This window comes from Dama dama, chromosome X, assembly GCF_033118175.1.
Source record: "Dama dama isolate Ldn47 chromosome X, ASM3311817v1, whole genome shotgun sequence".
Lineage (NCBI taxonomy): Eukaryota > Metazoa > Chordata > Mammalia > Artiodactyla > Cervidae > Dama > Dama dama.
Window position 1 is genome coordinate 52,283,961 of NC_083714.1, and position 11,581 is coordinate 52,295,541.

The 11,581-nt window shown below is 55.6% G+C and overlaps 1 protein-coding gene and 1 pseudogene across 1 annotated transcript; both read left to right on the forward strand.

The window, feature by feature from the left end:
• Positions 1-623: 623 nt before the first annotated feature.
• LOC133052647 (heat shock transcription factor, X-linked member 3-like) lies at positions 624-2,944 on the forward strand (annotated as a pseudogene).
• Positions 2,945-10,256: 7,312 nt separating this feature from the next.
• Positions 10,257-11,054, forward strand: LOC133052182 (melanoma-associated antigen 9-like). Its single transcript, XM_061136944.1, has one exon. The coding sequence runs from the start codon at positions 10,257-10,259 to the stop codon at positions 11,052-11,054; it is 798 nt and encodes a 265-aa protein (XP_060992927.1).
• The last annotated feature ends 527 nt before the right edge of the window (positions 11,055-11,581 follow it).

Sequence of the window (11,581 nt, forward strand, 5' to 3'; positions counted from 1 at the left end):
GCCCTACTGTCTATGTGTGGTGAAGATCAGTAACTCTCACTCAGGTTTCATCCAGTCCCACACCAGGACTCTCATCCATTTTCAAATACAGGTAGACGGGGGCTTCCTTTGGTCACATTTAGCTCAACAAGTCAGACGTGTCCCTGGGAGTGAGTGTGTGTAAAGGAGGCCGCTTGAAAAGCACCTTACCTGTGAGCCAACAAAATCATTCAATGTACCTGCCATCTGGGTAAGGGAGAACAGGTCCACAGTGGTGGTGGGGACAGGGGCAGGGTTGGAGAAGATCAGAGCTGGCCTCGGAAAAGACCAGTGAAGTGCTTGTTTTCAACAGAACAGGCTGTATGTTGAGCCTCCAATCAAGTCCTTCAAAGGGCAGGTACCCATGGAGACCCAAGTTGGACATGGCAGGCCAGGACCGGGGATAGCAGAAGCCAAACCACTCCACCTATGAAAGGGAACAGGGAGTTCAAGGCAGCCTCCAGGGAGGCTGAATCCGAGTCTGAGACTCTGGGAAGGGGATGGGAAAAGCATACACACAGATGTTCCCAAGTTGAGCACTCGAGGGCCATGAGAGCAGTCTTTATAGGAAGAAATGGAAACTGAAGCCAACGACCTGTAGCGGGATGTCGTCTGGGGGTGGGCAGAGGTCAGGAAGCTGCAAGCTCAGCAGAGCGCCTGGCTGTGCCCTCCCACACGGCGTCATGAGGAGTCTGTGTCTCAGGTGCTTGCGGAACAGTCAAGTGGAACGTGAGGTCACTCCCACTGTGCTCAAGCACAGCCCTGCTCTGGCGAGAGCTCGACCTGGGGGGTGGTGGGGGCAGGAAACAGGACTCTGACTTTGGGGCCATCTGAGCAGGACCTACCAACCAGCAGTACCAGCTGGAAGAGACCAAAGCCAGAAGGACAGGGATGGGGAGTGGGGGCAGGGTGGGACCACCAACTCAGCCTAGGCCATCCAGCCCACTACGAACCCCGTCTTCTGGGTGGGACAGTCGCCAGTGGCCCATCTGACCCCTAGGGTGTCTCTCAGTGGTAGCTGAGCCAGGACTCGCCAGGGCCTGGCCCTTTAGCAGAAGCTAGCCACAGGCCTGCCCGTTGGTAGGGAGGGGTGTGGATCGAGGGGCATGTTTGTCAACCCGTCCAGGGCCTGGCCTCCTGAAACAAGGTGCCTGGCAGCAGATGAGAGCCTTTGCAGGCAACCCGAAACATGCTTTTCTGTACTTTCAGAAAAGAGACAATCTGGGGATCCCATCTCCACCTCTGTTCCACCTCCCCTACGCTGGGCCAAGGCAGCCTCTCCACATCACCACTGTGACATCCTGAATCAGTTAAGGAAGTGGACCACTTAATTGGCTGCCAGATTCTAGAATCTCCAGACAGTATTTATTGGGCACCACGACCCTGGTCTGAGGCCCTTCTGCCCTGAGCTTTCACTGCTTGGGTAGAGAATGCTCCTGAGCTAGACTGGCTCCATAGATAGTCAGAGTTCCGATGAGGCACTGCAGCCCCACTGGCCCCATCAACTGACGGGGAGCCCACAGCAGGGGACCCCCCTGATTCTTCCCCAATGCAAATGTGAATTCAGGGGAGGTTTTGGTGAAGCAGGGTGACCAACCCGAGAGCCCAGATCCGGGCTCCCAAGAAAACCTGTCCCCACAGGGCCCGAACCCAGAACGGCTATCAAGGAAGAGAACAAGGCTGTCCTCAGGCTGTCCTTCCCCAGGAAGCTCTGGATGATTGTGGAGGATGCGGCCTTCACCTCTGTGTGCTGGATCAACAAGGGAGACATGGTGGTCATCGAGGCAGATCTCTTCCAGACGGAGGTCCTCCAGGGCAGAGGCATGGACAGGATCTTCGAGACAGACAGCATCAAGAGCTTCATCCATGGACCGAACCTGTATGGGTTCAGTAAAATCCATCCTTTGGGTCTCTCTCTGGGGAAGAGGATGATGGTAACGTAGAAAGCCCTTCTGGGGAGACTAGACTAGATGAGCCGAGTGCTGGATGGGTTTCATTTCCCAGGAGAACTTTTTTTTCTCTTGAGAGGGTGGTTAAGGAAAGAGAAGCAAGCAGGGTCTGTCGTGTTCCACAAACCCCCTTAGACAGGATCCACAGGGTTGACTCCAGAACCTGAGAGGCCACTTGATGTCAGGGAGGGCCAGTAACACCTCAAGCGAGGCTGGCCCTGGGGGAGCTCTAGGGAGCACACTTACTAGGGGCTCATAACCTGCCAGGAATGAAGAGACCTTGTCTCCCTCCTTAGGGAAGGCCGGTACTGTGGTGGGGAGGAGGGCAGCAAGGAACGGTTATTCTCCCCCTACGATGGCTAAAGTAATCCATTTCCTTTCAGATTTATCGCAACTCCAACTTTCAGAGAGACAAGCCCCTCCTCCTGCAGAACATCTGGAGGAAAGGTGACCCCATAACAACTGCTCAGCCCACCACAGGCACAAGAATGACTCCAAAGAGAAAGAAGCCAGTGGTGATGACCAGACGCTCTCCTTGATTCCATCACAACGAGTCCACCCAAGAGGCTGACATGAAGGCCCAGAAGGGAACCCTGACTGCTCACGGAACCCCTGGATGGCACTCTTTGGTGTTCTGTGGCCTTTGGTTTATGGGCAGTGTAGCTGTACAGGCCAGGGCAAACCATCTCCCCAGCGAACAGGGTGGCCCCAGTGGAGAGGGTCCATCCAGCAATGCCACGTCTGTACCCCCGGCTACTGCTGGAAGGAACGGCGCAGGGGAACTGCCCAAGAGCCCCTTAGAGTACCCAGTTTATGGTTCAGTGATGACTATGTACAAAACCTATTATTCCATCGTGAAGGCGGCCGTTTCAGTTGCAGCCCCAAACGAGGCCCCTGAGGTGGATGAGGAGCAGGAGGAGTCCTCACATTACAAGTGTGCCCTCTGTAAGCAGTTCAAGGACAACCCCAATCCCTAAGCTGCCAGCTCCCCAGGGACACTCAAAAGCATTCTCTTGTAATCAAAAATCTATTTCTGGCTCTAATAAAGTAAAGCAAAACTTCACCAGAGTAAATAAAGAATCGAACAAGAACTGCAAGTCTGTATTCTTTCAGTCTGTCTGTGCTATTCACACACTGAACCGGGTGAACCACATGAGGCTGGAAGCCCACACCCCAGGCAGGCTTCGGTCTAGTCCTCGTGGTCCCTTTTCATCTGAAGTAGCAACATCTCACATGCTCGGCCAAGGGTCTAACCCACAAGCCAAGGGCTGAGGCGAGCCCAGGAGGGGCTGCTCCCTGAGCCTTGCCTAGCTGCTCAGCAGACAAGCCAGCCGGGCTCCTGACCTTGGGGGTGTCACCTTCCATGAGTGATGCACCCTGAAGCAGAAGGGGCTCCTCCTGGGTCCCCTGATGTTGCCACAAGTTTCTGGTCAGCAGCTGAGTGTTTCCAGCTCCCGATCCAGGGGCCTCCTCAAGAGGCCCACCAGAAAGCAGGGTACTGCACCAGCCAAGGGCCTTGCAAACACATGACCCCAAACCCAAAGACAAGTACAATGTTTCCACAAGTTGAACACCAGTCTTTGTCACTCTGCCCTCACAGCTGTATTTAGGGGCCTGTCCTTGGACACAGAAGAGCCAGGCACCGCACCCAACAAACACTTTGTGAGCCAAGGGACACTTGACAGTAGTGCAAGGGTCACCTGGAAGGACAAACCACAGCCTGTTTCTGGGCCCGTGGGCCTCTCCAACAGTCTGAGGCCTTGCCAGCTTCTGATGCTCAGCCCAGCCCCCGGCCTTTCCCTATCACCCCCTGGACACTCTTCTAACATCAGGGAGTTGGGGCCAGAACAGAGAGGGAAAAAGACTAACCGGTTTCTTAACACACTCTCAACCACCCAGACCCAGCAGGGCCAAAACGAGTGGCGACACCGTCATTTCATAAAGGTCAAAGTCCCGGAGACTCTCGCTGAGTCCAGAGCAGCACTGCACAAGGGGAGTCCCGGCCTAGCCCTGCACCAAGTGGGCAGCCCACTGCAGGGCGCGGCGGTGACTGGACGGTGTCACCATGAGCTGGTCTCTCAGTCACCTTCGTCTCGAGAGCCCAGTCTGGACAGGCCTCCTGCCCAAAGGGGATCAGGTGCTTGGGGATGTCCACCTGGAAGATGTACTTCCCGGCCCTCCCCGGGATGGGTTGCAGCAGACAGCGGGGTTTGGCAAGCGCAGTCACGTAGTTCCATCACAGGTCCGGCAGCAGGGCTTGATTCTCCCGCTCCTTCACCTCGTCGGGAACTAGGTTTTCTGGGGCACAGCAAAGTGTCCCCAGTGTCCACGAGACCTGTGTGCAAGGACAGGACACAGAAGGAGGACAAGGTGATTCAAAGTCACGCCTACCAGAGACTAAGACCGCATTACCGAAGGGAACCTGGGTGAACTGGATCCTCTGGCTGAGCATTTCAGACAGGCTCACCTCTGCAAAGGGAATTCGGGGCGAGGCCAAGCAAGGGACGGAGCTAAATGAAAGGGAGAGGTCTGGTGCTCCACGAACCCACCAGGCCATGGGCAGCTCTCAGTCTGACCACTGCAGGCCACAGGGTCAGAGCAGGAGGGCCCTGGTGGGGAACGTGCGGACATCAGGTCCCCAAGTGATTCACCATCAGACAGGTGTTGCTGTGGGGCCTCACCCCTGGGGAGTTAGGGAACTTGCTCAGGCCCTGCTGCAGGCAGTGGGGATGGGGAACCCAGGCTGGGTGCTGTGGTGCCTCTCATGGTCTCTGCCGGACACACACACACACACACACACACACACACACACACACACACAGACAAGTGCCACATGCAGACCTAGATCTGGGCGAGGCTCATCCCCAGCCTCTGTTCCAGCAGCTCCCGCCAGGCTGTGTACTTCTAATCCGGTGTCCGATGTGGATGGCCAGGGTACAGTGCCAGGTCCGCATAGCACAGACCGCCACCACGTCTCCAGGGCCTTGACACCATTTAAGAAGAAACCCGAGTGAGGCTTTCAGAAGGACAGACAGCAGAACTTCATCTCCCAGGGCTCCCAAGGCTTCACGTGGCTGTGGAAACACAGAACCACAAAGGCCAGAAGCCTGACACAGTGGCCTCCAAGCTCACAGCCCTGGGCCAGACATCAGCCCCACCTGTCCAAGCATCCTCCAAGTCTGCTGACACAGAGGGGAGTGTCAGAGAGCTGGCTCCTTCCGTCAGTTTCCACGTGGTCTGCCGACAGGGAGTGGCGACCCAGAGGACCCGTGAATCACATGCAGCCTGTGGGGAGGCCAGGAAGAGAGGGAGTGAGGCACGAGGTGAGTTCCAAGACAGAGGGACTCGAAAGCCTGGGAGCACTGAGGAGGGAGGGCGGGTACCCTGGCTTCACAGCCCAGTGGCCGGGCTCTGGTCCTCTCCCAGCACAGACAGGCACAGTCCTGGGCTTTGTTTCCCCCACTCCCGGCCCCCACCCCACCCCTCAGCTCTCCGGCCCCATTCCTGCCCATGCTCTGCAGATCCCCCATCTTCGCACAGGGCTGCTGTGTGCGCAGATCCGTGCTTACCAATCTGGCCTCGACCCTGGGGCCACCCTCGACCTCAGACGGCCCTGCCAGGAGTCTTCTCCACACCTTTGGGAGCCACCTTCCACCCAGCCCTTCCCACACCACTGCCTCCCCTGTCACCAGATGCCCTAGCCCCTGCCCAGAGCCTAGAGAAAAAACGGAGAGCAAGAACTACTGGGACAGGTGTGCTCCGTGTCCTTGCCAGGGCCTGGGATGGCACCAAGAAGGGATCACAGAATTCAAACTTCAAATAACCCGCTAGGCTACTGTCACCTCGTTTGACCACTGAAGAGGAGCCAAGGGATAGAGAGAGAGCCCATGACTGCAGGGGATCTGACCACACGCACCTCCATTCTCACTTCTTTCCTTGTACCTAGAGGGGGGTCCCTGTTTCCTGAAGGAAGTGGAGGCACAGGATCAGAGCCGCGGGCCTGAACCTCAGCAGTGGCTCAGCACCTCGCAGGGAACCTCCATTTCCACATGGTTTTGAGGACTGGGACAAGGTCCCAGAGACACCCAGCTCAGGGCCTTCTGGGCCTTTCCTTCCCCGAACCCAGCAGAGCCACAGTTCTCACAGGCCCACAGGCCCAACGTGATCTGGCTCCTACCCTGGTGGCCTGCTCTCCTCACCCCTGGATTCACCCCTGGTAGCTATGAAGGCCATTCTTCCATCCTTAGAACATTCCAGTGTGTTCCTACCTCAGAGCCTTTGTACGGTGTGAGGAGTGACATCGCGTCCCCTCAGAGTCAGGTGCTGGAGTCTCAGTCCCAAGTACCTTGGCATGACCTAACAGACAGAGGAAAGGTCTTCACAGAGCTGAGGGAGGTCAAGTGAGCTCATTAGGATGGACCCTCCTCTAACAGGACAGCTGTCCCCATACAAAGGACACATTTAGAGGCAGACAGACACAGAGGAGAACTCCGGGTGAAGAGGAAGGCGGAGCTCTTCAAGCCCAGACACGCCCACCATGGCCAGCAAAACCCTGGAAGTGAGGTGGGAAAGATGGGACAGACTCTCCACATCCCTCATGAAAACCAACGTCAGTCGACACCTCGACCTCGGCTCTCGGCCTCCTGAACCAACACAGTTTGTAGTTAGAGCCACGCAGCTTGTGTGACCCTGACACAAAACTCTTTCTCCAAAAAAGACCCTATCTCCAAAGACGACATAGATGGCCAACAGGCACATGAAAAGAAGCTCAACATTCCTAATTATTAGACAAATGCAAATCAACACTCCAATGAAGTATCACCTTACACTGGTCAGAATGGCCATCATCAAAAAACCTATGAAGAATAAATGCTGGATAGTGTGCAGAGAAAAGGGAACCCTTGTACACTGTTGGTGAAATGTACATTGGTGCAGTCAATAGGAAGAACAGTATGGAGGATCTTTAAACAACTACAAACAGAACTACCAGATGAGCCAGCAACCCCACTCCTAAATATATACCTGGAAAAGACAGAAACTTCAATATGAAAAGATACATGCACCCCAATGTTCATTGCAGCACTATTTACAGCAGACAAGATACGGAAGAAACCCAAATGTCCATCAACAGATGATTGGATAAATAAGATGTGGTTTGCACACACACACACACACACACACACACACACACACACACACAGAGGAATACTTCTCAGCCATGAAAAATAATGAAGAAATATCATCTACGGCAACATAGATGGACGTAGAGATTATCATATTAAGTGAAGTAAGTCAGAAAGAGAAAGACAAATATTCTATGGTATCACTTATATGTGGAATCTAAAAAGATGATACAAATAAAATTATTTACAAAGCAGAAACAGACTCAGAGAACAAACTTATGGTTACCAAAGAAGAAAAGCAGGGGAAGGGATAAATTAGGAGTTTGAGATTAACAGATACACATGACTATGTATAAAATAGTACTACTGTGGTGCTGGGGAAGACTCTTGAAAGTACCTTGGACAGCAAGGAGATAAAGCCGGCCCATCCTAAAGGAAATCAACTGTGACTGTCCACTGGAAGGACTGATGCTAAAGGTGGTCACCTGATGGGAAAAGCTGACTCACCTGGGCTCTGTCCTCTCCGCCCCTGAGTCCCTGCTCCTCGCACCAGGTCCCCAATCTCTCAGAGACCGGGATGTCAGGAAGTCAGGACAGGTCTAGTGTGTTCTTCTCACCCCAGGGGCTCCCAGGGCTGACGACAGAGGCGGGAATCTGTGGGGTCCCTTCAGTCCTCCTCAGAGACCTCATCTTGTCTCTGGGTAGGTCTTCGGATTCTCTCCTCTCCCCTACTAAGCCCCCAGCCCTTAAACCAGGACTCCAGTCTCTCTGAGACCCAGATGTCAGGAAGTCCGCTCCCTATATTAGGACCCCAGTCTGAACCCCGTATGTTAGGAAGCCAGCTGCCTATACCAGGTCCCCAGTTTGAGACTGGATGTCAGGAAGTCAGACCCCTATACCAGGTCCCCAGTCTCTCTGAGACCTGGATGTCAGGAAATGCAGCATATGTTCATCCACCTTATGTCGTCCCAGAGCCCACTCTGCTCTGGGGTTCAGGGTCCCCTCAGTCCTCCCTCAGCATTCTCACCTTGACCCTCAAAAGAACTAAGATCTTCCCCTCTGCCCATCTGAGGCCCTGCCCCTTCTGACAGTTGACTAATGTATCTGAGACACAGATGCAGAAGTCAGAACAGGCTGCCAAGTGCTCATCCCACCACCAGGGTGGCCCAGGGCTGACAGCAGGGGTAGGGATCTGTGGGGTTCCTTATATCCTCCCTCAGGGACCTCATCTTGAGCCCTGGCAGATCCAGGGATGCCCCGTGTGTTGACCAGAGGCGGGACCCTCACATCAAGGCTCAGCGAGCACAGAGGGTGGATGAGCACATGCTGCATTACCTGGCATCCAGGTCTCAGAGAAACTGGGGACCTGGGAGAGGGGGCGTGTCCTCAGGTGAGCAGAGGGAAGAAGCCCAGCTCCCGCGGAGTTTCAACTTGGGGACTCTGAGGGAGGACTGAGGGGACCCTGACCCCAATCAAAAGAGACCTCAGAGAAGCCTGTAGCTGCTGTTGGTCCTTGGCGGCCGTGGGGTAGGATGAGCCCAACATGCGTGGTCTCACTTCCTCACATCCGGATCTCAGACTGGGGACCTGATACGGGGGCTGACTTCCTGACATCCGGGTCTCAGACTGGGGACCTTGCATATGGGGCAGGGCCTCAGGTGGTCCAATTCCCAGGTCCGGCGGGGTGTCAGATTGAGGACCCTGAGGAGGAGAACTAGAGGACCCTGGACCCCAATCAGAGGACACCTCAGAGAAGCTCGTTTCTGTTGTCAGTCCAGGGCAACCGTGGGGGTTGAATGAGCGCAGCGGGCACGGTCTGACTTCCTGACATCCGGGTCTTGGAGAGACCGGGCCGGGTATAAGGGGCGGGGCTTCAGTTGGGGAGAGGCGAGAATCCCAGGTCCTGCTCGAGGCAAGGTGAGGTGCCCGAAGGAGGGCTGAGGGGACCCTGCGTGAGGCCCAAACGAACCCCGCAGATCCCCGCCCCTGTAGTCGGCCCTGGGAGCCCTTGGGATGAGAAGAGCACACTCGGCCTGTCTGCCTTCCTCACATGTGGGTCTCAGAGAGACTGGGGACCTCGTGAAAGCGGCAGGGTCTCAAAATGGCGGACGGGACAATTCCCAGTCCTGCCTGGAGCCCAGGCTCCATGTGAGGATGGACTGAGGCAGATAGACCCCCAACAGGGAGGCAGGGATCCTGGCCCTTGTGGGGACTTTTGGAGGCCCTAGAGCGGGGTGAGCAGGATGAGCAGTTTCTTGACCTCTGGCTTAGGGACCTCAGGAGGTGAGGTTTTTCGGGCGGGGGGCGGAGGCTTTAGGTTGGCAGAGGCTGGACTCCCCAAACCCAAGGGAGGACTGAGCAGACCCCTGCCCCTGTGGTCAGTGCTGGGAGGCCAGGCAGGGCGTGAGGAGGAGCTGAGGACCGAGCAGCTCCCCAGTCTAGGACCCGCAGGAAGCCCTGGGCAGGTGTGGCCGCATGTGGGGCCCCTCAACACTTTCTATTCAGGCTCGGATCTTGTTCTGAATTTCCATGTAGGTCCTCAGAGGGGAGGGACCAGGTCGTGCCAGCGGAAAGGTGAGCACTACAAGGGAGCCCTGAGGGGACCTCCCACCACACAACTGGGGAGACCTCACAGAGTCCACCCATCGTATTGTCACGGAAGGCTCAGGGCTGTGCCACAGGATACCCCCGAGGTGCCCCCTCCCTTTCTCTCACAGGAGCTCCAGGAACCAGGAGGCGAAAGCAGAGGACTGGCACTCGTGTCCTGAGGGCAGAGAGCAGAGTCCAGGCAGTACCAGGAGTCAAGGTGAGGAGGGTTCCCTGAGTGTGCACCAGGGGCTCCCCATCCCAGAGCAGTGGGGACCCCACAAGGGCATAATCCCCCACCTTGTCAGCCCCGGACATCTCAGTCTGTGCTGGCTGCACCCCGGGGAGCCTCCTTCAGGTATCCGGGGGACTGGCTGTCCCAAAGGCTTGCCCCTATGAGGTCTGAGAGCACCCCTCAAGAGGAGACCTGTAAGTGGCCTGTGTCAGACCGCCCAGCGTGTGGTTCTCAGCTGAGGCCATTCACAACCCCTCTTTCCCCCAGCCAGGCCGGTTGTCCCCGTCTGACCCCTGCCTCACTCCTGGCTGTGGTTTGATCCCAGGCATCCCGCTCGTGGTCGAGATGAGTGAGCTGAGCAAGCCCAAGGAAGACCACCTTCAGGACCCAGGCGAGGCCCAGGGCCCGGAGGAGGCGCAGCTCTTGGGGGCTGAGGCGGGGGAGGCTGCATCTGCCTCGGCCTCTTCCCCCAAAGTGTCCTCCTCAGCCACTGGGGAGTCCTTGTCCCAGGAAGCTCTGAAGCAGATGATAACTAGGCTGATGAAGTTCCTGCTCTTCAAGTATCGAGCCAAGCAGCTGACCTCCCAGGCGGAAATGCTGAAGAAGGTCCTCAGGGATAACCAGGAGTACTTTCCTGTGGTCTTCCCCCAAGCCTCGCAGAGCCTGCAGCTGGTCTGTGGTGTGGAGGTGAAGGAGGTGGACCCCAGGGAGCACACCTACATCATGGTCCCCATCCTGGGCCTCACCTGTGATGAGATGCTGAGCAGTGGGCGGAGCATGCCCAAAGCTGGCCTCCTGGCAGTGGTCCTCAGCCTGATCATGTGGGGTGGAGACCGTGCCCCTGAGGAGAAGGTCTGGGGAGCACTCAGCAAATTGGGTATGTCAGGGGGGAGTGTGCACTGTGTCTTTGGGGAGCCCAGGACCCTTCTGACCCACGTGTGGGTGCAGCAGGGGTACCTGGAGTACCGGCAGGTGCCTTACAGCCACCCTGCTCGCTATGAGTTCCTGTGGGGTCCCCGGGCCTATGCGGAGACCAACAAGCGGGAAGTCGTGGCGTTTCTGCTCAAGTTCAAACAAAGGACTTTGAGGGCCTTCCCACGGCAGTCTGCAGAGGCTGCGAGGGAGGAGGATAAGGAGGCCTGAGCCAGAGCCGCAGCCAGGCTGATCCTTCCCTCTGTGATTGACGAGGGAGTGGTCAGCCTTCTCAAAAGTGAGGGCTGGGGCAGTTTGGGGAACTGGTGTATAGCATCTTTGGGTTCCTGTTGTCTACAATTACAATGACATGGAGATTCATCTGTTTTCCTTACAAAATTTTCAAACTTTGATTGTTTTCATAGAAGGCTAAATAAATTTCAGTGTCTTAGCTTCGTGAATGATGTTGATCAGTGTGTTTGTACTTACCCAGTTCAAGAACAAGAGTTTTGCTGTTTCATAAAAGAGATTGGAAATTCTTCCATTGTGTTTTGTGGTCCTGAACAGGATGCAATGGAATTGGAATTAGAACTGTTTTGGAAAAGTGAGCTTACTTAGCAGTAATATTGATGGGGGAAGAATTAGCTGATAAAAGTAATCGTAGTGAATTCATGCTTCTGTCCTTCTTGTGTGTCATTTTCAAAAACTAAATTATCTCTTGTTCATTTGGATTTGTCTGGCTTATTTAAGGAAGTAGC

Excerpts from the sequence above, each read along its gene's own strand:
- LOC133052182 (XM_061136944.1), top strand. The coding sequence starts at position 10,257 with ATGAGTGAGCTGAGCAAGCCCAAGGAAGACCACCTTCAGGACCCAGGC.